The sequence below is a fragment of the Salmo salar genome, chromosome 17 (genome assembly GCF_965601325.2).
Source record: "Salmo salar chromosome 17, fSalSal1, whole genome shotgun sequence".
NCBI lineage: Eukaryota > Metazoa > Chordata > Actinopteri > Salmoniformes > Salmonidae > Salmo > Salmo salar.
Genome location: NC_138307.1, coordinates 60820172 through 60842483, shown reverse-complemented (window position 1 = coordinate 60842483; position 22312 = coordinate 60820172). Strand labels below are relative to the sequence as shown.

General features: G+C 46.7%; 1 protein-coding gene across 5 annotated transcripts in view; it reads right to left on the bottom strand.

Annotated features, from left to right (window-relative positions):
- LOC106576317 (synaptotagmin-1) overlaps positions 1–22312 on the bottom strand; it is a 214753-nt gene that overhangs the window by 19586 nt on the left and 172855 nt on the right. For 4 of the 5 annotated variants that reach the window (XM_014153431.3, XM_014153427.3, XM_014153428.3 and 1 more), the window contains 4 exons: positions 13305–13477; positions 9858–9983; positions 2409–2576; positions 419–586 (listed from right to left, as the gene is read on the bottom strand). In XM_014153431.3, the coding sequence (XP_014008906.1) occupies positions 419–586; positions 2409–2576; positions 9858–9983; positions 13305–13477 (635 nt within the window). The remainder of the gene's footprint in view (positions 1–418; positions 587–2408; positions 2577–9857; positions 9984–13304; positions 13478–22312) is intronic. The other variant, XM_014153430.3, reaches the window with a different exon arrangement.

The following is a 22312-nucleotide window of genomic DNA, read 5'->3' as shown; positions in this document are numbered from 1 at the left end:
GCTGCAAAAAACAAGGTTCCCCTATCAACCCACGCTTAAATGCTGTACGCCATAACATTTACCTTGAAAATTGTATCTCCTGCTCACTTTTTTAATAGAATGAGAAGCATGGAGGGATGATTAAGTGACATTTTTCAAGAGAGATGGAATACCCTCGACTACTGTATGGCACTGAGCTCACTCTTCAATCCCAGGTAAAACATTTTTAACATAGTCATACGATTGACGTGTGATAAAATGTGTCATTTAAAATGTCTGATCGTGGATTTCTAGAAATTAACTGTTACCTTGGTGACAACACCCCATGCAGACTGGTAGTCAACTGTCGTAACTTTGGGGAAGAAAATATTAGGAGTTTCTGATGTGTAAACTTGGAGTTATTACATTATATATACTGTATATATATTATATTATTTACCTCCTCCTTCTCGGCGCTCACAAGATCCCGCCACTCCTCTGTCACGTGACTAAAGTCAATCTTGTTCATGGGCAGCTTCACGTCTCCGATGGCGTCGTGCTTGGAGAAGCGGTCAAAGTCGTACACTGTCATCATCAGCGTCTTGCCTCCCAGCTCGACATAGGGCACCTGGGGAGAACCATATAACCACTAGAAGAGAGTCTGTCCCAACATGAAACCTATCTCTAAGTGTCTTCTGGTGGAACTTACTTATCTCAAACTAAGGATGAAATTGAAGTAGTGTATTGTTGACACCTGTAGTAGCATAGTGGTGATAGTGGTGCTTTACAAAATGGCTGCCAGATTGGCACGCTGCATCAAAGCTACTCCCAGGCACTGGTATTACTTGTCAAGGAATAGAGAGGAGTCGTCATGAGTTGGGGAAGTTCTGGTTCTAGAGCATTACAAATCAATCAACCCCACTCCTCCTCCCTCCTCCTCCTCTCCTTCCTCCTCCAGTCCTGTCTGTGACGGACAGGCGGCAGGCAGTCTTATCTGCCAAAGATCCGGGGCGAAGGAAGGGGTGCTGGTGGAGGGGATGTGAAGAGGGGATGAGGGTGGTGTCTGGGATTTGATTCTTGATTGCCTCCAATTGAGCTGTTTTCCAGACAAAGCTCATTATACACGGGGACTTGTTACAACAAGGTGACAACTACCTGATTGGCTAGAAAAGAGATAAGACTTCCGAAGTTTGTCCTTGACACTATCACCACCACGACCAAAGAACACTCGTAGCTCCTTCATTTCAATAATGTAGCCAGTGGGATAAATAAAGCTTCACAGGTCTACCATGTTTTCTGAATTCCAAAATAAATATGCTACTGGTATTTAACCAATCTGGCAACCACATATGCTATGTATTTCTCGCTGCAGACAAACACCTGTGCTCTTTTTACTGCTGGATGAATACCACAACTCTTCCTCCACAGATGAGATACTGTAGCTACAATCACATTTTTGAAACTGAGAAAGTTTTGCTCAAATTTAGGCCAAATCAAAACAAGAAAGAGAGAGAGAATAGGGAGAGATGGAAGTTTGCATCTGCCTGTGTGAATCCTGATCATACAGAGGCTGCGTGGACGAGGAGAGATGGAGCGTTGCATCTGCCTGTGTGAATCCTGATCATACAGAGGCTGTGTGGACGAGGAGAGATGGAGCGTTGCATCTGCCTGTGTGAATCCTGATCATACAGAGGCTGTGTGGACGAGGAGAGATGGAGCGTTGCATCTGCCTGTGTGAATCCTGATCATACAGAGGCTGCGTGGACGAGGAGAGATGGAGCGTTGCATCTGCCTGTGTGAATCCTGATCATACAGAGGCTGTGTGGACCAGGAGGCAGTGTGTCAGCAGCTTTTTACTGGGCCAGCTGTGTGGACCAGGAGGCAGTCTGTCAGCAGCTTGTTACTGGGCCAGCTGTGTGGACCAGGAGGCAGTCTGTCAGCAGCTTGTTACTGGATCAGTTGTGTGGACCAGGAGGCAGTCTGTCAGCAGCTTGTTACTGGGCCAGCTGTGAGAACCAGGAGGCAGTCTGTCAGCAGCTTGTTACTGGGCCAGCTGTGAGAACCAGGAGGCAGTCTGTCAGCAGCTTGTTACTGGGCCAGCTGTGAGAACCAGGAGGCTGTCTGTCAGCAGCTTGTTACTGGGCCAGCTGCTCCATGTCTACACATCTTACCCAAGCGAACACACCACAGCATGCAAATGACTTTGTCATAGAACGAACAAACACAACCTGCTTAAACTACTGTGTGGTTTGTGTATTTGTCCTATTCCTTGAGAAATGTCTGTTGTTGCTATTATGGATAACAAAGATTACTACTTCTACTACTACTACTACTACAACTAATACTACTACAACAACAGCAACTACTACTACTACTACTGCACAAGCCAAGGTTTGAGAGTTGCATGGGTGAAGTATTGTCTAGTCTACTCTTATACCTTGAATAAGTACCTTGAATTGGAACTGCTCGTTGAAGGTGGGGTTTAGGGTCTTCCGGTGGACCTTGGTCTCAAACTTCTTCTTCTTGTCAGGTAGCAGGTAGACCTTGACATAGGGGTCCGAGGTGCCGCCCATGTCCATGGCTGGAAGGTCCGCTGCTTGGATGATCCCTACTATGAGCTGTGGAGAGGAAGGGTGGAGACAACAGAGACTAGTCAGCACTACAGCCCTACCCACAGCAATAACAGAGCCTTGATATGACTGTCATCCCACCACCATTCTAACAGAGCACCAAGCTGTGGTTCAATTGGAATAACCCCCGGTCACATCACTGGTGCAAAACACTAGGATGGAGTAACGCTACATGTCATGGGTTTAAAACGATCACCAGCAGAATTGAAGTCAAGAGCCTCTATAGTTTAGATTTAACTATGAGAAAGTGGCCCATCGGTAATCTCCTACAAAGGGACTCATCCATACCTTCTCATCTGTAGCTCTTTACATTTCAAATCATGGAGGCAGGCCATAGATTATATTAAATGTAATGCTCCTGTGAAAGCCACGGTGGTTTAAGCCAAAGCAGTATTAAGGTGGCGAGCAGTCGAGGTCAGGACCTGTCAGAGCTCTGCAGTGATTGGCCTGTTCTCCACCACATCAGGCTGATAATTGATAACCATGCTGGGGGGCAGGGGAGGCTGATTGACCTGCCAGTCACAGCTGCTTCCTCCAAGGCCTATTGGGGCCGCCTAGTCAGTCAATCAACTTCCTGTCAGGCAGCCATCAACAGGCAATCTGGAGGGGGACCAGGGCACTCAGCCATGGAGCTCTCCAGCAGTTGTCAGAGCCAGCCAGCATGGATTATTGGAGCGTGAGAAATAAGGCTACCTTCTGCCATCAAAACGCATGGATCGGCGTAGCAACGGATGCTGGATCTCATCATATTTTGTGACCCGTGTTTTCGCAGTTCAGATCAGAGTGCTAAAGCAATGCTCAGGGGAGATGGTGATGGGACTCCAGCTGTAGGCTCCTGAGTGGCACAGTGGTCTAAGACACAGCATCTCTGTGCTAGAGGTGTCACTACAGACCCTGGTTTGATTCCAAGCTGAATCACAACCGGCCGTGATTGGGAGTCCCATAGGGTGGCGCACATTTGGACCTGCGTCATCCGACTTTGGCTGAGGTAGGCCGTCATTGTAAATAACAATTTGTTCTTTAACTGACTTGCCTAGTTCAATACATATTTTTTTAAATGATGGGAGGATGATGATGGGAGTGGAGGATGACTGTGTGATGATACGATACAGGGGCTAAAGCAAATTCTCCACACACAGCCCACTGTCCACGCACAGCACAAGTACACTGCACAGGAACGCAACATGGAAGGAACATAGATGGAACCCCCTCCGTCAATGGGGGTGATATTGTGCCAAAAGGCACCCATGTTAATGCATAACATTCTCACAACATTGTTGTAACACAAAATAAATGCTACTCTTGTTATATACACTGAGCAGAGGTTGGAACTGGTTCAGGGAACAGAACCAAAATCTGGAAAATAATTACATTTTTCGAGGAACAGAACCAGAACCAGAACCAGAACCGAGAATGAAAGTGATCTATACTGTTCCGGAACAGAACCATTATTTTAAAAGCATGGTAACTGGTTAATAGCATTATTTTACATTCCAGGCATTTTTTCCAGTACAAAAAATTTACTACAGTGCTTTCCACAGTTGTGTCAAGTTGGCTGGTAGTGGATCTCTACCTCGAACAGCTTGTTCCATCTCATCCCACAGATGCTCAAGTGGATTGAGATCTGGTGATTGGGCAGGCCACTGCAGTCAGCTGAATTCACTGTCATGTCCGTGGATCCATTCCTATACAATCCTAGCCTTATGGCATGGGGCATTATCCTGCAGAAAAAAATCTATTTGCAGATGGATACACTGATGCCATGAAGGGATGCACCTGATTGGCAATGATGTTCAGATATCCTGCGGCATTCAAATGTTGCTCCACTTTTATCAAGGGGCCCAATGTGTGCCATGAATACACACCCCACACTATCACACCACCACCACCATCCTGCAATGTTAACACGTGGCATGATGGATGCATGTACCCATACCCTAGTCCTCCCATCTGTGTGAAACAGCAGGAACCGGGATTCATCAGACCAGGCAATGATTTTCCAATTCTCCAGTGTCCAGTGTTTTCATTCCTTAGCCTACTGCAACTGCAGAAAAGACGTCGGTTGCCATACCCCATTCGTGTCAAGGTACGATGAGTTGTGCATTCTTTTATTGGTCTTTCGGCATCAATGTTGTACTGGACTGTCAGTTGACTAACTGTAGCCCATCTGTTTCTCTGCACAATTCATGTCAGCATCCTTTGTACTCTTTCATCAATGACCCATTTTTGACCACTGGCCTGCCGTTGGCTGGATGTCCATTGGGTGGTGGACCATTATTGATATACACAGGAAACTGTTGAGCGTAAAAACCCAGCAGCGTTGCAGTTCTTGACACACTCAAACCAGTGCACCTGGCGCCTACTACTATACCCAATTCAAAGGCACTTTAATCTTTTGTCTTGCCAATTCACCCTCAGAATGGCACACATACACAATCAATGTCGCAATAGTCTCAAGGCTTAAAAATCCTTCTTTAACCTGTCTCCTCCCCTCCATTCATAGTGATTGAGCTGAATTTAGCTGGTAACATCAGTCAGGGATCATATCTTTCAGCTGGATACACCCGGTCAGTCTATGTCATGGAAAGAGCAGGTGTTCCTAATATGTTGTACACTCAGTGTAGTTTGAACATAAAGCTAAAGCAACCCAAAGGGAACGACTAAGATACTGTACATGTATGTTCTTCAAAATTTATGAAATATATTTTGTTCTCTCACCCATCTACACACAATACCCCATAATGACAAAGTGAAAACATGTTTTTAGGAAAGTTAGCAAATGTATGAAAATGAAATACAGAAGTATGTCATGTGCATAAGTATTCACACCCCTGAGTGAATACATGCTAGAATCACCTTTGGCAGTGTTTACAGCTGTGAGTCACTCTAAGAATGTCTCTAAGAGCTTTGCACACCTGGATTGTAAAAATCTTCAAGCTCTGTCAAGTTAGTTGTTGATCATTGCTAGACAGCCATTTTCAAGTCTTGCCATAGATTTTCAAGACAATTAGAGTCAAAACTGTAACTGTACCACTCAGAAACAATCATTGTCATCTTGGTAAGCAACTCCAGTGTACATTTGGTCTTGTGTTTTAGGTTATTGTCCTGCTGAAAGATGAAGTTGTCTCCCAGTGTCTGTTGGAAGCCAGACGGAACCAGGTTTTCCCTCTTGGATTTTGCCTGTGCTTAGCGCTATTCCGTTTCTTTTCATCCTAAAGAACTCCTTAATCCTGGACAATGACAAGCATACCCATAACATGATGCAGCCATCACCATGGTTGAATATATGAGGAGTGGTACTCAGTGATGTGTTGGATTTGCCCCAAACATAACACTTTGTATTCAGGGCATTAAGTTAATTTTTTTAGCAAACAGGATGCATGTTTTGTAATATTGTTTTTCTGCACAGGCTTCTTTCTTTTCACTCTGTCATTTAGGTTAAACAATGTTGTTGATCTATCCTCAGTTTTCCCCCATTACAGCCATTAAACTCTGTTTCTGGGGTGTGAATACTTTCTAAAGGCACTATATGTACAATTATCCTGCCTGTCACTTACTAAAGACCTCACTGTGATGATATTGTAGCTTTCAAAAAAATTTCCGCAGAGCTCAAAATGTTAACCAGCAGACATCTCTATGCAAGGGTGTCGATTAATACTGACATGCTGTCCATTAGATTTCCCTACAGTTGTCCAGAGAGAAGCAACGTCAGCAGTCCTGCTACTCGGTGTCACACTGCATTTACTGTGAATCTCCACCCATCTGGACTCATCTCCATCATCTCTAAGAGGATGATGGGACTGGAGGTCTGTGACGAAGACTGTTTGCTTACTAGGTTTTAAGTATTACAAAACTCAAATCAGATATTCTGCTGTGAAACCACCTCCATTGTTGAATACAACACGTACAGGACAAATGTCCACAGTCAAGAGTTAAACAGTCAGATTCAGACTAGCTGAATATTTCATCATATTTTAATATTCTCAGAGGGACCAGTTGAATCAAGTGTACAAAGGGGCCAACAGCTACACTGAAGTGGATTATTAAAGGGTAGTACTTTAAAGTAGTTTTACTTAAGTACTTTATACCACTGTCCAGTTTAGTAGTACCCTTTAATAATCCAGTTTATTAGTGCGTTTTAATAATCCCGGGATTATTATTATTAAAACGCACTAATAAACTGGATTATTAAAGGGTACTACTAAACTGGACAGTGGTATAAAGCACTTAAGTAAAACTACTTTAAAGTACTACTTAAGTTTTTTTTTTTAGGTAACTGTACTTTACTTTAATATTTATATTTTTGACAACTTTTACTCCACTACATTCCTAAAGAATAATAATAATGTACTTTTTACTCCATACATTTTCCCTGACACCCAAAAGTACACATTACATTTTGAATGCTTAACAGGACAGGAAAATGGTCCAATTCACACACTTATCAAGATAACATCCCTGGGCATCACTACTGCCTCTGATCTGGCAGACTCACTAAACACAAATGTTTCATTTGTAAATTATGTCTGAGTGTTGGAGTTTGCCTTTGACTATCCGTAAATTAAAAGAAACAAGAAATTGTGCCGTTTAGATTGCCTAATAGAAGTAATTTGAAAGGATTTATACTTTTACTTTTGACACTTAAGTATATTTTTGCAATTACATTTACTTTTGATAGTTAAGTATATTTAAAACCAAATACTTTTGGACTTTTACTCAAGTAGTATTTTACTGGGTGACTTTCACTTTTACTTGAGTCATTTTCTATTAATGTATCTTTACTTTTACTCAAGTATGACAATTGGGTAATTTTTCCACCACTGAAACTTGATTATTAAAGAGTACTACTAAACTGATTTATTAAAGGGTACTACTAAACTGGTTTATTAAAAGGTACTAATAAACTGGTTTATTAAAAGGGTACTATTCCAATCTGTGTTTGTGTTATATGATCCTCACGATAATGAACATCTGATCTGGCTTCTTTCACATTCCCCAGGTCTGTAAACCTGTGTGTGTTTAACGGAGGGGCAGCGTCCTGTCACAGAGAAGGGCCTGCCGGGTCGTAACACTTCCCTGTGTGTGTGATATTGGCCCGCTGACGGTAGGCTGGAGAACGGTGTGCACCTGCAATTGTGACTAAGCCCCGGGCAGCACGTCCTGAAAGGAGTCGTTCCGATACTCCCTCCCTGGTCCCTCCCTACCATCACGGCTCCACATAGCCACACAAACACTGCACACTTCAAAGGAGAAAGCGAAAGCCCCAAGGGGATGTGAAAGGAGCTGTCATATTCCTCCTGTCTTCTCTTGCTTTTTGCAGGAACCTCTGAGAATGTATTCTCTTTCAGAGGTCAATGGTAGAAGTACATTTGGAGAGACAGAGAAAGGTAATGGGGAAAAACTGTGGTTTTAATTATTCCTACCCAATATAATGGAGACGGTAAACTCTCTGTTATGAATCCAGAGGGTCTCCTTTCAACCCATTAAAAGGGACATTAATATGATGTTGAAAGAGGGAAATAGCATATTATGTCTCCCTTTCTGGCTCCTTTGTGGATCATTTGTGGTGGAGCTGCTTTATACGGCCACTGTACTCTGGGTACCGAATCCTTTACTAACCTGTGCTCTCATTAAACCCCCAAAACCCCATTCTAATAGAGACCTGGGCCAGTAGCCATCACTGGTGCTTAACTAAGAGAAACAGGTGGATACATTTGACCACATAGATCTTTCTCTTTCCTCCATTCAGAGAGAGACCCTGCTCTACTGAGCTGAGAAGGGCAGATTACCTTTAAACAAAATGAGAGCCCTCCTGTCCCCCCTGCTCTTCCACCCCCTCCTCCTCCTCCACCCCAAAAGTCCTCTGCAGAGGACAAGAGAACAACTAGTGGAACAATCACCTGTGCCAGCCACTCTTCCTCAGACTAGGGCAGTCTTTTCACCGTGATTGCTTCTACTCTGTGGACCTGATCTGAAGACACAGGAGCTGAGTGAGTAGGGGGCTCTGTGGCTCTCTACTGTGGCTGCTGCTGAACTGAAAGTGGGTCAGACTGACAATAGTCCCTGGTTCCCTGGCTTTGTCTCTCAGCCTCAGAGCTGGGTACTGTCAGTGAGCGCCGGGCCCAATGATCCAGGTTTCTGTCACACACACAGTGACAACTGCCATCCACTCATTATGGATCCATTATGGAATTACAGGGCTTATTATTAATGGACCACTATAATCACAGTCTCACAGAACAGAACAGGCTGGTATTGTTTTACACTGCATGACAGCTCAGTAAACTACTGGGAATGTAGATAGCTATATTGGACGCAATATATAAAATAAGTAATGTGACTAGCATTCAGTGCATTAGTCTTAAATGGTAATAAGGCTCTTATCAGAATACATTTCAGTTATATTATGATAATGACCATGACTATTATGGCCATAACAACTGAGTGCGTGAGGGATTATTGTGATTATTAATCCTCATGATTAGCATCATTACTGTCTGTTACCATCACTACATTCGCTAAAGCATTTTCATTTAAAGACAAACAGAGTGCTTGAGGGTCTTTCAGGGGAAAGTTGTGATGCATGTGGAGAATCTCTAATGTTCTGAACGTGTGGATAATATAATATGGCAGGTCAGCGAACACTTTCAGCCAAAGTGACAAAGCAATCCACAGAGAACTGTCAACATACTATCCACTTAGCTTATGTGGGAATTGAACCCACAACCCTGGTGTTGCTAGTACCATGCTCTAACCCAGTGAGCCAATGAAAACTCCTGGCCACGTTGACGAGACAGAGTGACAGATGTGTGTGAGTGGCTAATCTCAGGCTGTCCATCGGCACTGTTAATGACAGGGAGTTAGCAGGGCCCCAGTGAAGGACAGCAGAGCTTCCTCTCCACGCTGCCTTCCACCCTCCTCTATGATCTGTCACACAACATCTGGAAGTTGGTCTGCTCCTCAAGTCGCTCTGCTTTTTAAAACCCAGACAGAGGGAAAAATACAGCAGATGGATTCCAGAGGGGACTAGTTAGCATGCTGCAGTTATAGGCATTAATAATAAACAGTGGTGATACAACAATGAACAGTAGGAGTAGGTCCTGCATTACCTGGGTAGGCAACATTTTCTCAGTGTTTTTTTAAATGGATTGATGAGTCGATGGACCAACCACAGAGGAAGATGGGGGTGAACATACTTACGAAGGAGAGACGTTTCGGACAACAACGACACAACGACAGTAAGAGTAGATATCAGAGGCGGACCCTTACCATATTCTCGGTGAAATTGTAATCCAGGCTGAACTGTAATTTGCCCAGTTTCTCTTCCTCCTTGGGCTCGGGCTCTTTCTCCGTATCGGTCAGGCCTGTCTCAGCGTCATCCTCATCCTTCAAGGCCTGAAGGAGACACCCACCAACAGTCAGTGCCCTCCGTGTGTCGCCTGTGCCAGCCCCTTAGACGGCTGTTGCCCTGCCCCGCCCCGGGCCTGCCAGCGGGTGTGCCAGCGGGCCCGTCTCCTGAAAAAAGCTGCCTCTCTTTGGGGGGATTATAATGGGGTGAGCAAGCACTAAAACACCACAGCTGTTAACACCAGGACATGCTCGGTGATGCGCTAGACTCGGGCCGGGACCCATGATGCGGTTCAATCAATCTGTGGGTGTTTTGGTCTGAGGAGGTGAGGGGGGAGAGAGATCAAATGATAGAGCCAAAAGATGAGAGTAATGGGCAGGCAGAGGAGAGAGAGAGAGAGAGAGAGAGAGAGAGAGAGAGAGAGAGCTTCTGCAAACCACAAACGACAATTCCCTTGATGTTATTTCAAGAAGATCAGTCTGTGGTGCAAAACAAATCAACAGGGAAATGTCAAGAGATGGCGAGAGTGATGAAGAAGAAGAAGAGTGAGTTTTCCTTCGCTAGCCTGGTTCTGAAGGGATGCTGGTAGTGGAGAGGCGGGTTCGAGGCAGGGGGGCAGTCAGTTTGTTATTGATAAGCATGCGATTAAAGAGGCAAAAAATAGCTCTCAAGTACATTCAGTGTCAAAGTTGCCTTCCAAAGATCAGACATTGTCAGACTGTCGTTGTTGCATGCAGGGCATTCTCAGTAAACAGAACAGTACTCTGGTTATGACCCCTCACATTCTCAGTTTACTTATCATTCACCCATCACCCACAATCGCATTGTCAGAGCCCTCAGCTGCATGTGTTACCCCCACGCCGATGGAAGCTATAAGCATCATGCCAGCAGTAGGTAGGTAGGTGTTGGTAAGAGATGTTGTCATGGTGATGGGGGCCTGCCCTATTAGTGGTCAGGTTGCTGGTGTGAAAGCATCAAGGCTGAACAACATTGATTTGTTTGGAATTTGTACGGCCCATCTGAGTCCCCTCCTGGTGCAAGCAAACCTATTGTCAATTATTCCCTAAGCAAAACTATAAAAAACGAAATTGTTTGTTCGTTATTGCTTGTACACAGAGAGGAGAGGAGTATAGCAGAATAGGCAGCCATGTTCAACACCCACAATGTGTATTAGCTATTATACTGGGTTAAGTCAATGTCAAGTCAATCTGCCTTTTGGCTTCAGGTGAATGTATGTGAAACGTAAAGCTACTGTATGTCTAAACCTTACAACAGGTTTCAAAAGCAGTAACCTAGAAACTTAACCATTCTACTTTAGCTCATGGGCACATCTTGTTTTGAAATGCAAAGCAAAGATTGAAAAGGCGCCAGATGGAGAATCAATGTGGTTCAACCTTGTTAAAGCGCGCCCAGTGCTTCTTTCATACATATATATGTGCATGTGCAAGACTACGCACATATATAGAGCAGATATACATGTACTGTATGCATAGTTACATATATTTGGTTCTATAGGAGTAAGTTGTTGTCAAGAGGCTATCAAAACATCAGAGCAGCAGGCTTAAGGAGGATCCAACGACAATTGGGAACCTACCGCCAGTGACAATCCCGCACAGTCATCAGACACAACACAGATAAGGAGGACATAGAAGGAAGAAACACACATTAAAACAACCACACACAGGAGTTAACACAAGAGTCTGGGCACACCAGGAGAAATGACCGCTCGGGAGCCCATGGGCCCGCCGCTAGAATATCTAACCAATAGGTGTGTTGCAATGTGTTACAGCCTGGTTCCTCTCTAGGTTTCTTCCTAGGTTTTGGCTTTTCTAGGGAGTTTTTCCTAGCCACCGTGCTTCTACACCTGCATTGCTTGCTGTTTGGGGTTTTAGGCTGGGTTTCTGTACAGCACTTTGAGATATCAGCTGATGTAAGAAGGGCTATATAAATACATTTGATTTGATATGTAACCGATAGGTGTGTTGTATTGGCAGTGCGTAGCCTAATTGCTTGACGTGTAGTTGTAGCAGCTCCTAAATCAGTACAGGAAAAGTGGTGTATCTAAATAGAATTAATTCTAGATTGAAGTCATTGTAATTCTATGGGTATAAGTTTAAGATAAATCAGTGTTATTATAAAGCTTACCAACTGCTACTAGGAACAAGGACACAAGGCAGAGGCCTCTACAAATCTAAGAATTGTAAGCATTTAAACAATAAGCTCTTTGGTATGAATCAGATGAAACCTGTGGAGCTCACTCCTTATCAGACTGTAACACCTCTGCATCTCTGGCCTGTGTAGCTATTCAATTCCCTACTCCTACATCATCTCACAGGGCTTTGTCCTCCACCCCAATTCAATGTCCCTGATTGATGATGTGAGTGGTGTTGGCGTGGACAGACTGCACATTTAACAGACTTTGTCAGGGGGGGGGGGGGGGCTTGAGAACCTTCGTTAATGCAATTAGCATTCTAACTGGGGTTAAAGAGCTGTGTGTTCCCTATTCTCTCTGTGTGCGTTGGAGAGGGAGGGCGGAATTAATTCACTCCCCTCGCTGGTAATTAGCTAATGTCATTTCTCTGGGTTGATACCACTAGCAATACAGCATACCGTACTCAGCGCTCATTGTTCTTAACACATTAAAATACTGAGAGGAACAGAAAGAGAGATTGAATTCTCTCTCTGAAGCTATTATAAACGGCAGGCTTCCTTAACAGTCCTGCAATCAGAGTGGATGGGGAGGAGTCATCGCAGACGCAACAATGTCAACACAAGTCGTGTGTCATGTGTATCCACTGGTCTTCTTGGGGGAGAGTTTGGCCTAAACCAGGTGCGGGTCAAACTACGGCACGCGGGCCCATTCAATTATTTGGGGTTATAAAAAAACACTCCAGGCCGCACTTGAACCTTTAAAACTAGATACAAAGTATCTAAAAAAAATCTGTGTGGCCCTCCGTTGAATTTTGGCCCTCGAGCCAAAACGATTGCTCACCCCTATATGTATGTCTGATAAATTGTATAGTGAAATCGCTTTGTTATGTGAAGATTATTATTCTCAAATATATTGTATATGCATTTATTTATAGGTTTCAATCATCAATGTATGCTAGGTGCCGGGTAAATGTAATAAAAGTCAGTGATGTCATTTCTGGCTAGTCAGTCACAGATAAAATGAAAGAGACTCGCAATGTATAAAAATGTATATAACAATATATTTTTTTTACCTTGAAGTAAAAGGTAAGTTATATACAGTATATATGATGCAGTAGAAAATACAAAACAACTTGGCAATATCAAATACTACTGTTGACTAACAAACTATTAACTCTAATCAATAACGTTCAATGGCAGTAGTACAAAGTCTTTACCTCGGTTTTTGCACCGTCGTTCACGTCCATCATGTTGATGGCATTCTTGCCCTTGTCTTTGCCCTTCTTTTTGTTCTTCTTCTTGAATATCCACTTCTTGCAGATGCAGAAGCAGCAGGAGAGGACCAGGACCACGGCCACGAAGGCGATGGAGACGATGGCCCAATTTGGCACTGGAGAGGGACAGACAGGGACCCAGGTTAGACGAGCTTATGTCAAAGATGGGGCCATACCTGGATGAAGAAAACTGCACCATTGCTCTCACTTTTCTTTTCTCAAACAACAAAAAGTGCCTCGTCGAGAATATGGCACCATTGTCTGTTTCAAACAAGGCACGAGCTGACCAGAAATGCCTGTTCACCATCTCCCTGCATCTAACGAATGACTCTGATGGCGGGACGGTGAGACTACTTTTTGAAGGTAGCGGCTGCAGCAGCAGCTGGAGTGAATGAGGACGTAGAGAAAGACATAAGGATGTGGGACGGCAGGTCGCCTAGCGGTTAAGAGCGCTGGGCCAGTAACCGAAAGGTTGCTGATTCGAATCCCGAGCTGACTAGATGAAAAATCTGCTGATGTGCCCTTGAGCAAGGCACTTAACCCTAATTTCTCCTGTAAGTCCCTCTGGATAAGAGGGTCTGCTAAATGACTCAAATGTAAAGGTAATGTGCAGACAGAAGACGTTGATCAACAGTGGTGGGTGGCAGCGTCCCCCATCTGCAGTCTAGACATGGACTCCTAACGATTGCCCTCGAACAGAGACGTTTTAAGCGTCCCGATGGTTCACTGAGCATCCTCGGCCAATTTAGTGGAAATACCAGAGGTTGGTATTTTCCACTTGCCATTTAAACAAAACATTTCTCTCTGACAACTGATACTTTCACACCAATCACGGGCACACAGGTCAGGGTGTAGAGGTAATTTGCAGGGCCTGTTGGAGAGCGAGTTACCAACTGTAGCGTGACCGTGTCGAGTCAGTGATTGCATGACCACTCATCACGTTCATGGGTTTTGACACTTCTCTCTCTCAAAGAGAGTTCCTATTCACACGTTTGTCTCAGATTCATCTCATACTAGCCAGTTTCTGAGAACTTTCTTTGAGAGCTTTTGTCACGTTGCCAGTCAATTTCTTAGCATTGCTCGTGGATGTGACCTACTTGGCAAAGGATACTAAAACAGCCATGGACCGTTATGTTACTTTAATTGAGAATGTAATGACATGTTTTTTTCCTCCCCACTGTAGGCCCTATTTTATATAAGGCTGAATGGACTAAACAGTCCAGCTGAAAGCTCCAGTCAGTGCTGTCATAGGCAGACAGGGAGCCGCTCAGCACCACAGCACAGTGATCACTCTAACAGCCTGTTGACAAACAGGGACGCCCATCTAAACAACAGGAGTCAGGCAGTTCTCCCCAACAGAACACACACACACACACACACACACACACACACACACCACACACACACACACACACACACACACACACACACACACACACACACACACACACACACACACACACACACACACACACACACACACACACACACACACACACACAGCCACCAGCTATGCACGGCCCAAAAGTGGGTTGTTAAAAGTATCAGAGTGGCCAGACGTGCTGTAAATAATGAGGACAGAAACACAGTGTCCGGCTAATAATAATTACAGCTTCTGCTCACAAACATCAAACACCTTGCAACCCACACCACCTTTCAACAGAGAGGGCCACCAACAGGCCCATCAGTGAACAAACTATGTTTTTGTCAATATTTACCACGCACAACATCGTGACCGTGTAGTAGATTCAGGCTGGTTTGATTTACTTTATCACTGAAGGATCTGATAATTGAACAGTTTTCCCACCTGAATAAATTCAACCACGCCATACTGAACAAAAATATAAACGCATGTAAAGTGTTGGTCCAATGTTTCATGAGCTGAAATAAAAGATCCCAGAAATGTTCCATATGCACAAAAAGCGTATTAGTTTACATCCCTGTAAGTGAGCATTCTCATTTGCCAAGATAATCCATCCACCTGACAGATGTGACATATCAAGAAGCTGAATGAACAGCATGATCATTACACAGGTGCACATTGTGCTGCGGACAATAAAAGGCCACTCTAAAATGTGCAGTGTGCAATTGGCATGCTGACTGCATGAATGTCCACCACAGCTGTTGCCAGATAATTGAATGTTCATTTCTCTACCATAAGCCGCCTCCAACGTCATTTTAGAGAATTTGGCAGTATGTCCAACCGGCCTCACAACCGCAGACCATGTGTAACCACGCCAGCTCAGGACCTCGACATCTGGCTTCTTCACCTGGGGATCATCTGAGACCAGCCACCCGGACAGTTGATAAAACTGAGGAGTATTTCTGTCTGTAAAAAAGCCTTTTTGTGTGGACAAACTCATTATAATTGGCTAGGTCTGGCTCTCCAGTGGGTGGGCCTGGCTCCCAAGTGGGTGGGCCTATGCCCTCTCAGGCCCACCCATGGCTGCTCCCCTACCCAGTCATGAAATCCATAGATTAGGGCCAAATGTATTTATTTCAATTGACTGATTTCCTTATATGAACCGCAACTCAGTAAAATCGTTGAAATTGTTGCATATTGCGTTTATATTTTTGTTCAGTATAATTACAGAACAATTACGACCATAGTAAAGATTACATAGTACATTTCCTCTCTGTACACTACTCAGAAACCTGTTGTGGTACTACTAACTCTATCCGTATGGAACACTGGGAGGCAATTGACTTCATTGTAAATCCAACATTTGTCACCTTTCAGTGCTACTTTGAAGACTCTATATCTGCGGGCCACTAGAAAGAACCATCACAGGAGAAATATATGACGGTCTATTCTCCCTGGGGCTTTGGCTCGCCAGCGCTTCACTGAATTTCCCTCACCGCCTCGCCATCAGAGAGGAGGGAGGGGGAGAGAACAAAATCAATGCGCTGTTGACTAAATCGATAAGCACTCTCCTTTAAGGAAAAACATTGAGTGATGCTCTAAAATATCTTTGGCCTTGCCACAGTGGTGTACTAATGGCAGTGACAATCTCCCCCGATCCACCCCATTTTGAATTCGCCCTCTTGAGCTGTGGTCTCCGAAAAACTGGTTTGCTGCTGCTCACAAAGTTGTTGAAGAAAACATTTGAAAAATACGAAATATTGTTTTGAAACTTGTTTGTTATAATTGTTTTAATGGTAAAACTATGTCACTTTACATTAGTATGGTAATTATCGATACCTATATACACTGCTCAAAAAAATAAAGGGAACACTTAAACAACACAATGTAACTCCAAGTCAATCACACTTCTGTGAAATCAAACTGTCCACTTAGGAAGCAACACTGATTGACAATAAATTTCACATGCTGTTGTGCAAATGGAATAGACAACAGGTGGAAATTATAGGCAATTAGCAAGACATCCCCAATAAAGGAGTGGTTCTGCAGGTGGTGACCACAGACCACTTCTCAGTTCCTATGCTTTCTGGCTGATGTTTTGGTCACTTTTGAATGCTGCCGGTGCTTTCACTCTAGTGGTAGCATGAGATGGAGTCTACAACCCACACAAGTGGCTCAGGTAGTGCAGCTCATCCAGGATGGCACATCAATGCGAGCTGTGGCAAGAAGGTTTGCTGTGTCTGTCAGCGTAGTGTCCAGAGCATGGAGGCGCTACCAGGAGACAGGCCAGTACATCAGGAGATGTGGAGGAGGCCGTAGGAGGGCAACAACCCAGCAGTAGGACCGCTACCTCCGCCTTTGTGCCAGGAGGAGCAGGAGGAGCACTGCCAGAGCCCTGCAAAATGACCTCCAGCAGGCCACAAATGTGCATGTGTCTGCTCAAACGGTCAGAAACAGACTCCATGAGGGTGGTATGAGGGCCCGACGTCCACAGGTGGGGGTTGTGCTTACAGCCCAACACCGTGCAGGACGTTTGGCATTTGCCAGAGAACACCAAGATTGGCAAATTTGCCACTGGCGCCCTGTGCTCTTCACAGATGAAAGCAGGTTCACACTGAGCACATGTGACAGACGTGAGTCTGGAGACGCCGTGGAGACCGTTCTGCTGCCTGCAACATCCTCCAGCATGACCGGTTTGGAGGTGGGTCAGTCATGGTGTGGGGTGGCATTTCTTTGGGGGGCCGCACAGCCCTCCATGTGCTCACCAGAGGTAGCCTAACTGCCATTAGGTACCGAGATGAGATCCTCAGACCCCTTGTGAGACCATATGCTGGTGCGGTTGGCCCTGGGTTCCTCCTAATGCAAGACAATGCTAGACCTCATGTGGCTGGAGTGTGTCAGCAGTTCCTGCAAGAGGAAGGCATTGATGCTATGGACTGGCCCGCCAGTTCCCCAGACCTGAATCCAATTGAGCACATCTGGGACATCATGTCTCGCTCCATCCACCAACACCACATTGCACCACAGACTGTCCAGGAGTTGGCGGATGCTTTAATCCAGGTCTGGGAGGAGATCCCTCAGGAGACCATCCGCCACCTCATCAGGAGCATGCCCAGGCGTTGTAGGGAGGTCATACAGGCACGTGGAGGCCACACACACTACTGAGCCTCATTTTGACTTGTGTTAAGGACATTACATCAAAGTTGGATCAGCCTGTAGTGTGGTTTTCCACTTTAATTTTGAGTGTGACTCCAAATCCAGACCTCCATGGGTTGATAAATTGGATTTTCATTGATTATTTTTGTGTGATTTTGTTGTCAGCACATTCAACTATGTAAAGAAAAAAGTATTTAATAAGATTATTTCATTCATTCAGATCTAGGATGTGTTATTTTAGTGTTCCCTTTATTTTTTTGAGCAGTGTATAATAGAACACCTGTAAGGGTTGCAGAACTGGTGGCAGTGAAGTCAGACGCAGGAGAGCTTTAATTCCAAAACCCACGGCAAGACAAAAAGAAACCTACGAGAAACCTGTAACTCACCTCGTTCTGTCTCCTCAGGACTTTAAATGGCCCTACAAACCGCGCACCCAGCTTCCAGCGGGGCATAAGCAGGTTTCGGGTCGAGAGCCTCACTGAGGTGACGGTCTGCGCCGGGTTTCTGGCACAGTATGGCACGCTGAAGGTGAACATGGGTGGCGTCCCATGTTTCCTCCGCACGCCGGAACCAGTCGTCCACCGCAGGAGCCTCGGTCTGACTCTGATGCCAAGGAGCCAGAACCGGCTGATACCCAGTACGCACTGGAAGGGGGAGAGGTTAGTGGAGGAGTGGCGGAGCGAGTTCTGGGCCATCTCTGCCCAGGGCATGAACGCTGCCCACTCCCCCAGCCGGTCCTGGCAATAAGACCTCAGAAACCTACCCACATCCTGGTTCACTCTCTCCACCTGCCCATTACTTTCGGGGTGACAACCCGAGGTAAGGCTGATCGAGACCCCCAGACGTTCCATGAATGCCCTCCAGACCCTCGAAGTGAACTGGGGACCCCGATCAGAAATTATGTCCTCAGGCACCCCGTAGCGCCGGAAGACGTGTGTAAACAAAGCCTCCGCAGTCTGTAGGGCCGTAGGGAGACCGGGCAGTGGGAGGAGATGGCAGGACTTAGAGAAACAATCCATAAAAACCAGGATCGTGGTGTTTCCCTGTGATGGGGAAGATTGGTCAGGAAATCGATCGGCAGGTGTGACCATGGCCGCTGTGGAACGGGTAAGGGGTGTAGCTTACCTCTGGGCAGGTGCCTTGGAGCCTTACACTGGTGCACACCGAGCAGGAGGAAACATACACCCCTCACGTCCAAACATACACCCTCACGCCAAAGTGGGCCACCAGTACTTCCCACTCAGACAGGGCACCGTCCGACCAATGCCTGGATGACCAGAGGAGGGTGACGTGTGGGCCCAATAGAGCAGCCGGTCACGGACAGCAGACGGAACGTACAGACGCCCAGCGGGACACTGGAGGGGAGTGGGCTCTGCACGCAACGCCTGCTCAATGTCCGCGTCCAGCTCCCACACTGCCGGTGGCGTACCCGAGCGCTGAGAGAGCACGGCTCCTATCCCAGCCTCGGACGCGTCCACCTCCACTATGAATGCCAAAGAGGGATCCGGATGGGCCAGCACGGAAGCCGAGGTAAACAGAGCCCTCAGGTGACCAAAGGCCCTGTCCGCCTCAGCCGACCACTGCAAACGCACCGGTCCCCCCTTCAGCAATGGGAGCCGCTACCTGACCAAAACCCCGGATAAACCTCCGGTAGTAATTGGCAAACCCTAGAAACTGCTGCACGTCCTTTACCGTGGTGGGAGTCGGCCAATTACGCACGGATGAGATGCGGTCACTCTCCATCTCCACCCCTGAGATGGAAATGTGGTACCCTAGGAAGGAGATGGCCTGTTGAAAGAACAGACATTTCTCAGCCCTGGCGTACAGGTCATGCTCCAACAATCGACCAAGCACCTTGCGCACCAGGGACACATGCTCGGCGCGTGTAGCGGAGTATATCAGAATGTCATCAATATACACCACTACACCCTGCCCGTGCAGGTCCCTGAAAATCTTGTCTACAAAGGCTTGGAAGACTGATGGAGCATTCATCAACCCGTACGGCATGACAAGGTACTCATAATGCCCTGAGGTCGTACTAAACACCGTCTTCCATTCGTCTCCCTCCCGGATACGCACCAGGTTGTAAGCACTCCTGAGATCAAGTTTGGTGAAGAAGCGCGCCCCGTGCATTGACTCAATCGCCGTGGCGATAAGAGGTAGCGGGTAACTGTACCTCACAGTTATCTGATTAAGACCTCGATAGTCAATACACGGGCGCAAACCTCCCTCCTTCTTCTTCACAAAAAATAAACTTGAGGAGGCGGGGGAAGTGGAGGACCGAATGTACCCCTGACGCAGGGATTTGGAGACATATGTTTCCATAGCCACCGTCTCCACCTGTGACAGAGGATACACGTGACTCCTGGGAAGTGCAGCGTCTACCAGGAGATTTATCGCACAATCCCCCCGTCGATGGGGTGGTAATTGAGTCACCTTCTTTTTGGAGAAGGCGAGAGCCAAATCGGCATATTCGGGGGGAATGCGCACGGTGGAGACCTGGTCTGGAATTCTAAACACCTCCCCGAGCACTCTCGCAACCACCCTGTGAGAGCCCTCCGTAGCCATGAAACAGTGGGGTCATGACAAGCTAACCAGGGTAGGCCTAGCACCACGGGAAACGCAGGAGAGTCAATGAGAATGAGACTGATTCTCTCCGTGTGACCCCCCTGCGTCACCATGCCCAGAGGAGCGGTGGCCTCCCTAATCAACCCTGACCCAAATGGTCGACTATCTAAGGCGTGAACTGGGAAGGGTGTAGCCACAGGAAAGATGGGGATCCCTAAACTATGTGCAAATGATCTTTCAATAAAATTCCCAGCCGCGCCTGAATCGACGAGAGCCTTAAGCTGGGAATGCGGGGAAAACTCAGGAAAAGTGACGAACAAAAACATGTGTGTAACAGAGGGCTCTGGGTGAGAATGGTGCCTTCTCACCTGGGGTGACGCCAGAGTGCCCTGCCTGCTGCCTCGACCCCCAGACGAACCAACCCGGCACCGACCGGCAGTGTGACCTCTGCGGCCACAGATGGTGCACGAGACGGAACCTCCTCCAGTCTCCCTGAGCGCGGCACCTCCCAACTCCATGGGCATCGGAGCGGTGGTGCTGGGGGATGGAACCAACAGACCCCGATCTGGATATCCGCGGGTAACCAGCAGGTTATCCAGCCGAATGGACAGGTCCACCTCTCCAAGGTAAGGGTGGTGTCCCTGCAGGCCAACTCTCAACGGACGTCCTCGCGCAAACTGCAGCGATAGTGGTCGATCAGGGCCCTGTCGGTCCATCCCGCTCCGGAGGCCAGGGTCCAAAAGTCCAAAGCGAACTCCTGTGTGCTCCTCGTCCCCTGCCGCAGGTGGAAAAGACGTTCTCCCGCCGCTCGGGCAGGTGGTCGAAGACTGCCCGGAAACGACAGGTGAACTCCTCAAAGTGGTCCAGCACCGCATCTCCTTCCACCCACACGGCTTTGGCCCACTCCAGGGCTTTCCCCGAGAGGCATGAGACGAGGGCGGACACCCTCTTATGGCCCAAAGGAGCCGGGTGGACGGTTGCCAGGTATAAATCTAACTGCAGCAGGAAACCCTGGCAGCGGGCAGCCGTCCCATCGTACTCCCCGCTGGGTGAGACGAATCCCACTGGAACCGGGTGCAGGGGGAGTGAGAAGTGGAGGCCCCTGTTGTGCTGGGGGAGGCGCTGGAGAAACTCCCTGTCTCTCCCAGCGGTCCATGATTTGGACAAAGAGGTCCATGGTGGTGCTGAGATGGTGGATCATCGCCTCTTGCTCCAGGACGTGCTCCTCGACCCCTATACTAGGGGCACCTGCTCCTGCTGACTCCATATGGGTGGTGTGGAATTCTGTAAGGGTTGCGGAACTGGTGGCAGTGAAGTCAGACGCAGGAGAGCAGAGATAGGTAATAGCCGGAGCAGTTTTAATTCCAAAACCCACGGCAAGACAAAAAGAAACCTACATGGGTACAAAACCCGACACGCACCAGTAACATAGTGTACAAGCACTTACAAACAAACAATTCCACACAAGGACATGGGGGGAACAGACTGTTAAATACACAACAATTAATGATGGAAATGGAAACCAGGTGTGTAAGAAAACAAGACAAAACAAATGGAAAATGAAAAGTGGATCGACGATGGCTAGAAGACCGGTGACGCCGACCGCCGAACACCGCCCGAACAAGGAGGGGAAACGACTTCGGTGGAAGTCGTGACAACACCTCACTATCCGTCACTGACTCTGACATCCTCGGTTGACCCTAAAGTCACAGGTTTAGGGCTGAGTTAAAACCTCTCCTCTGCTCCTTGGCCAAAGCAGGGGCAGCGGTCTGAGACCGATACCTTTGGGATACCACCACGCGTTCCAGTGTTCGACTGGCCATTTTTTCCACACACCCTGGCAGACTATCTTTTAATGGAAGTG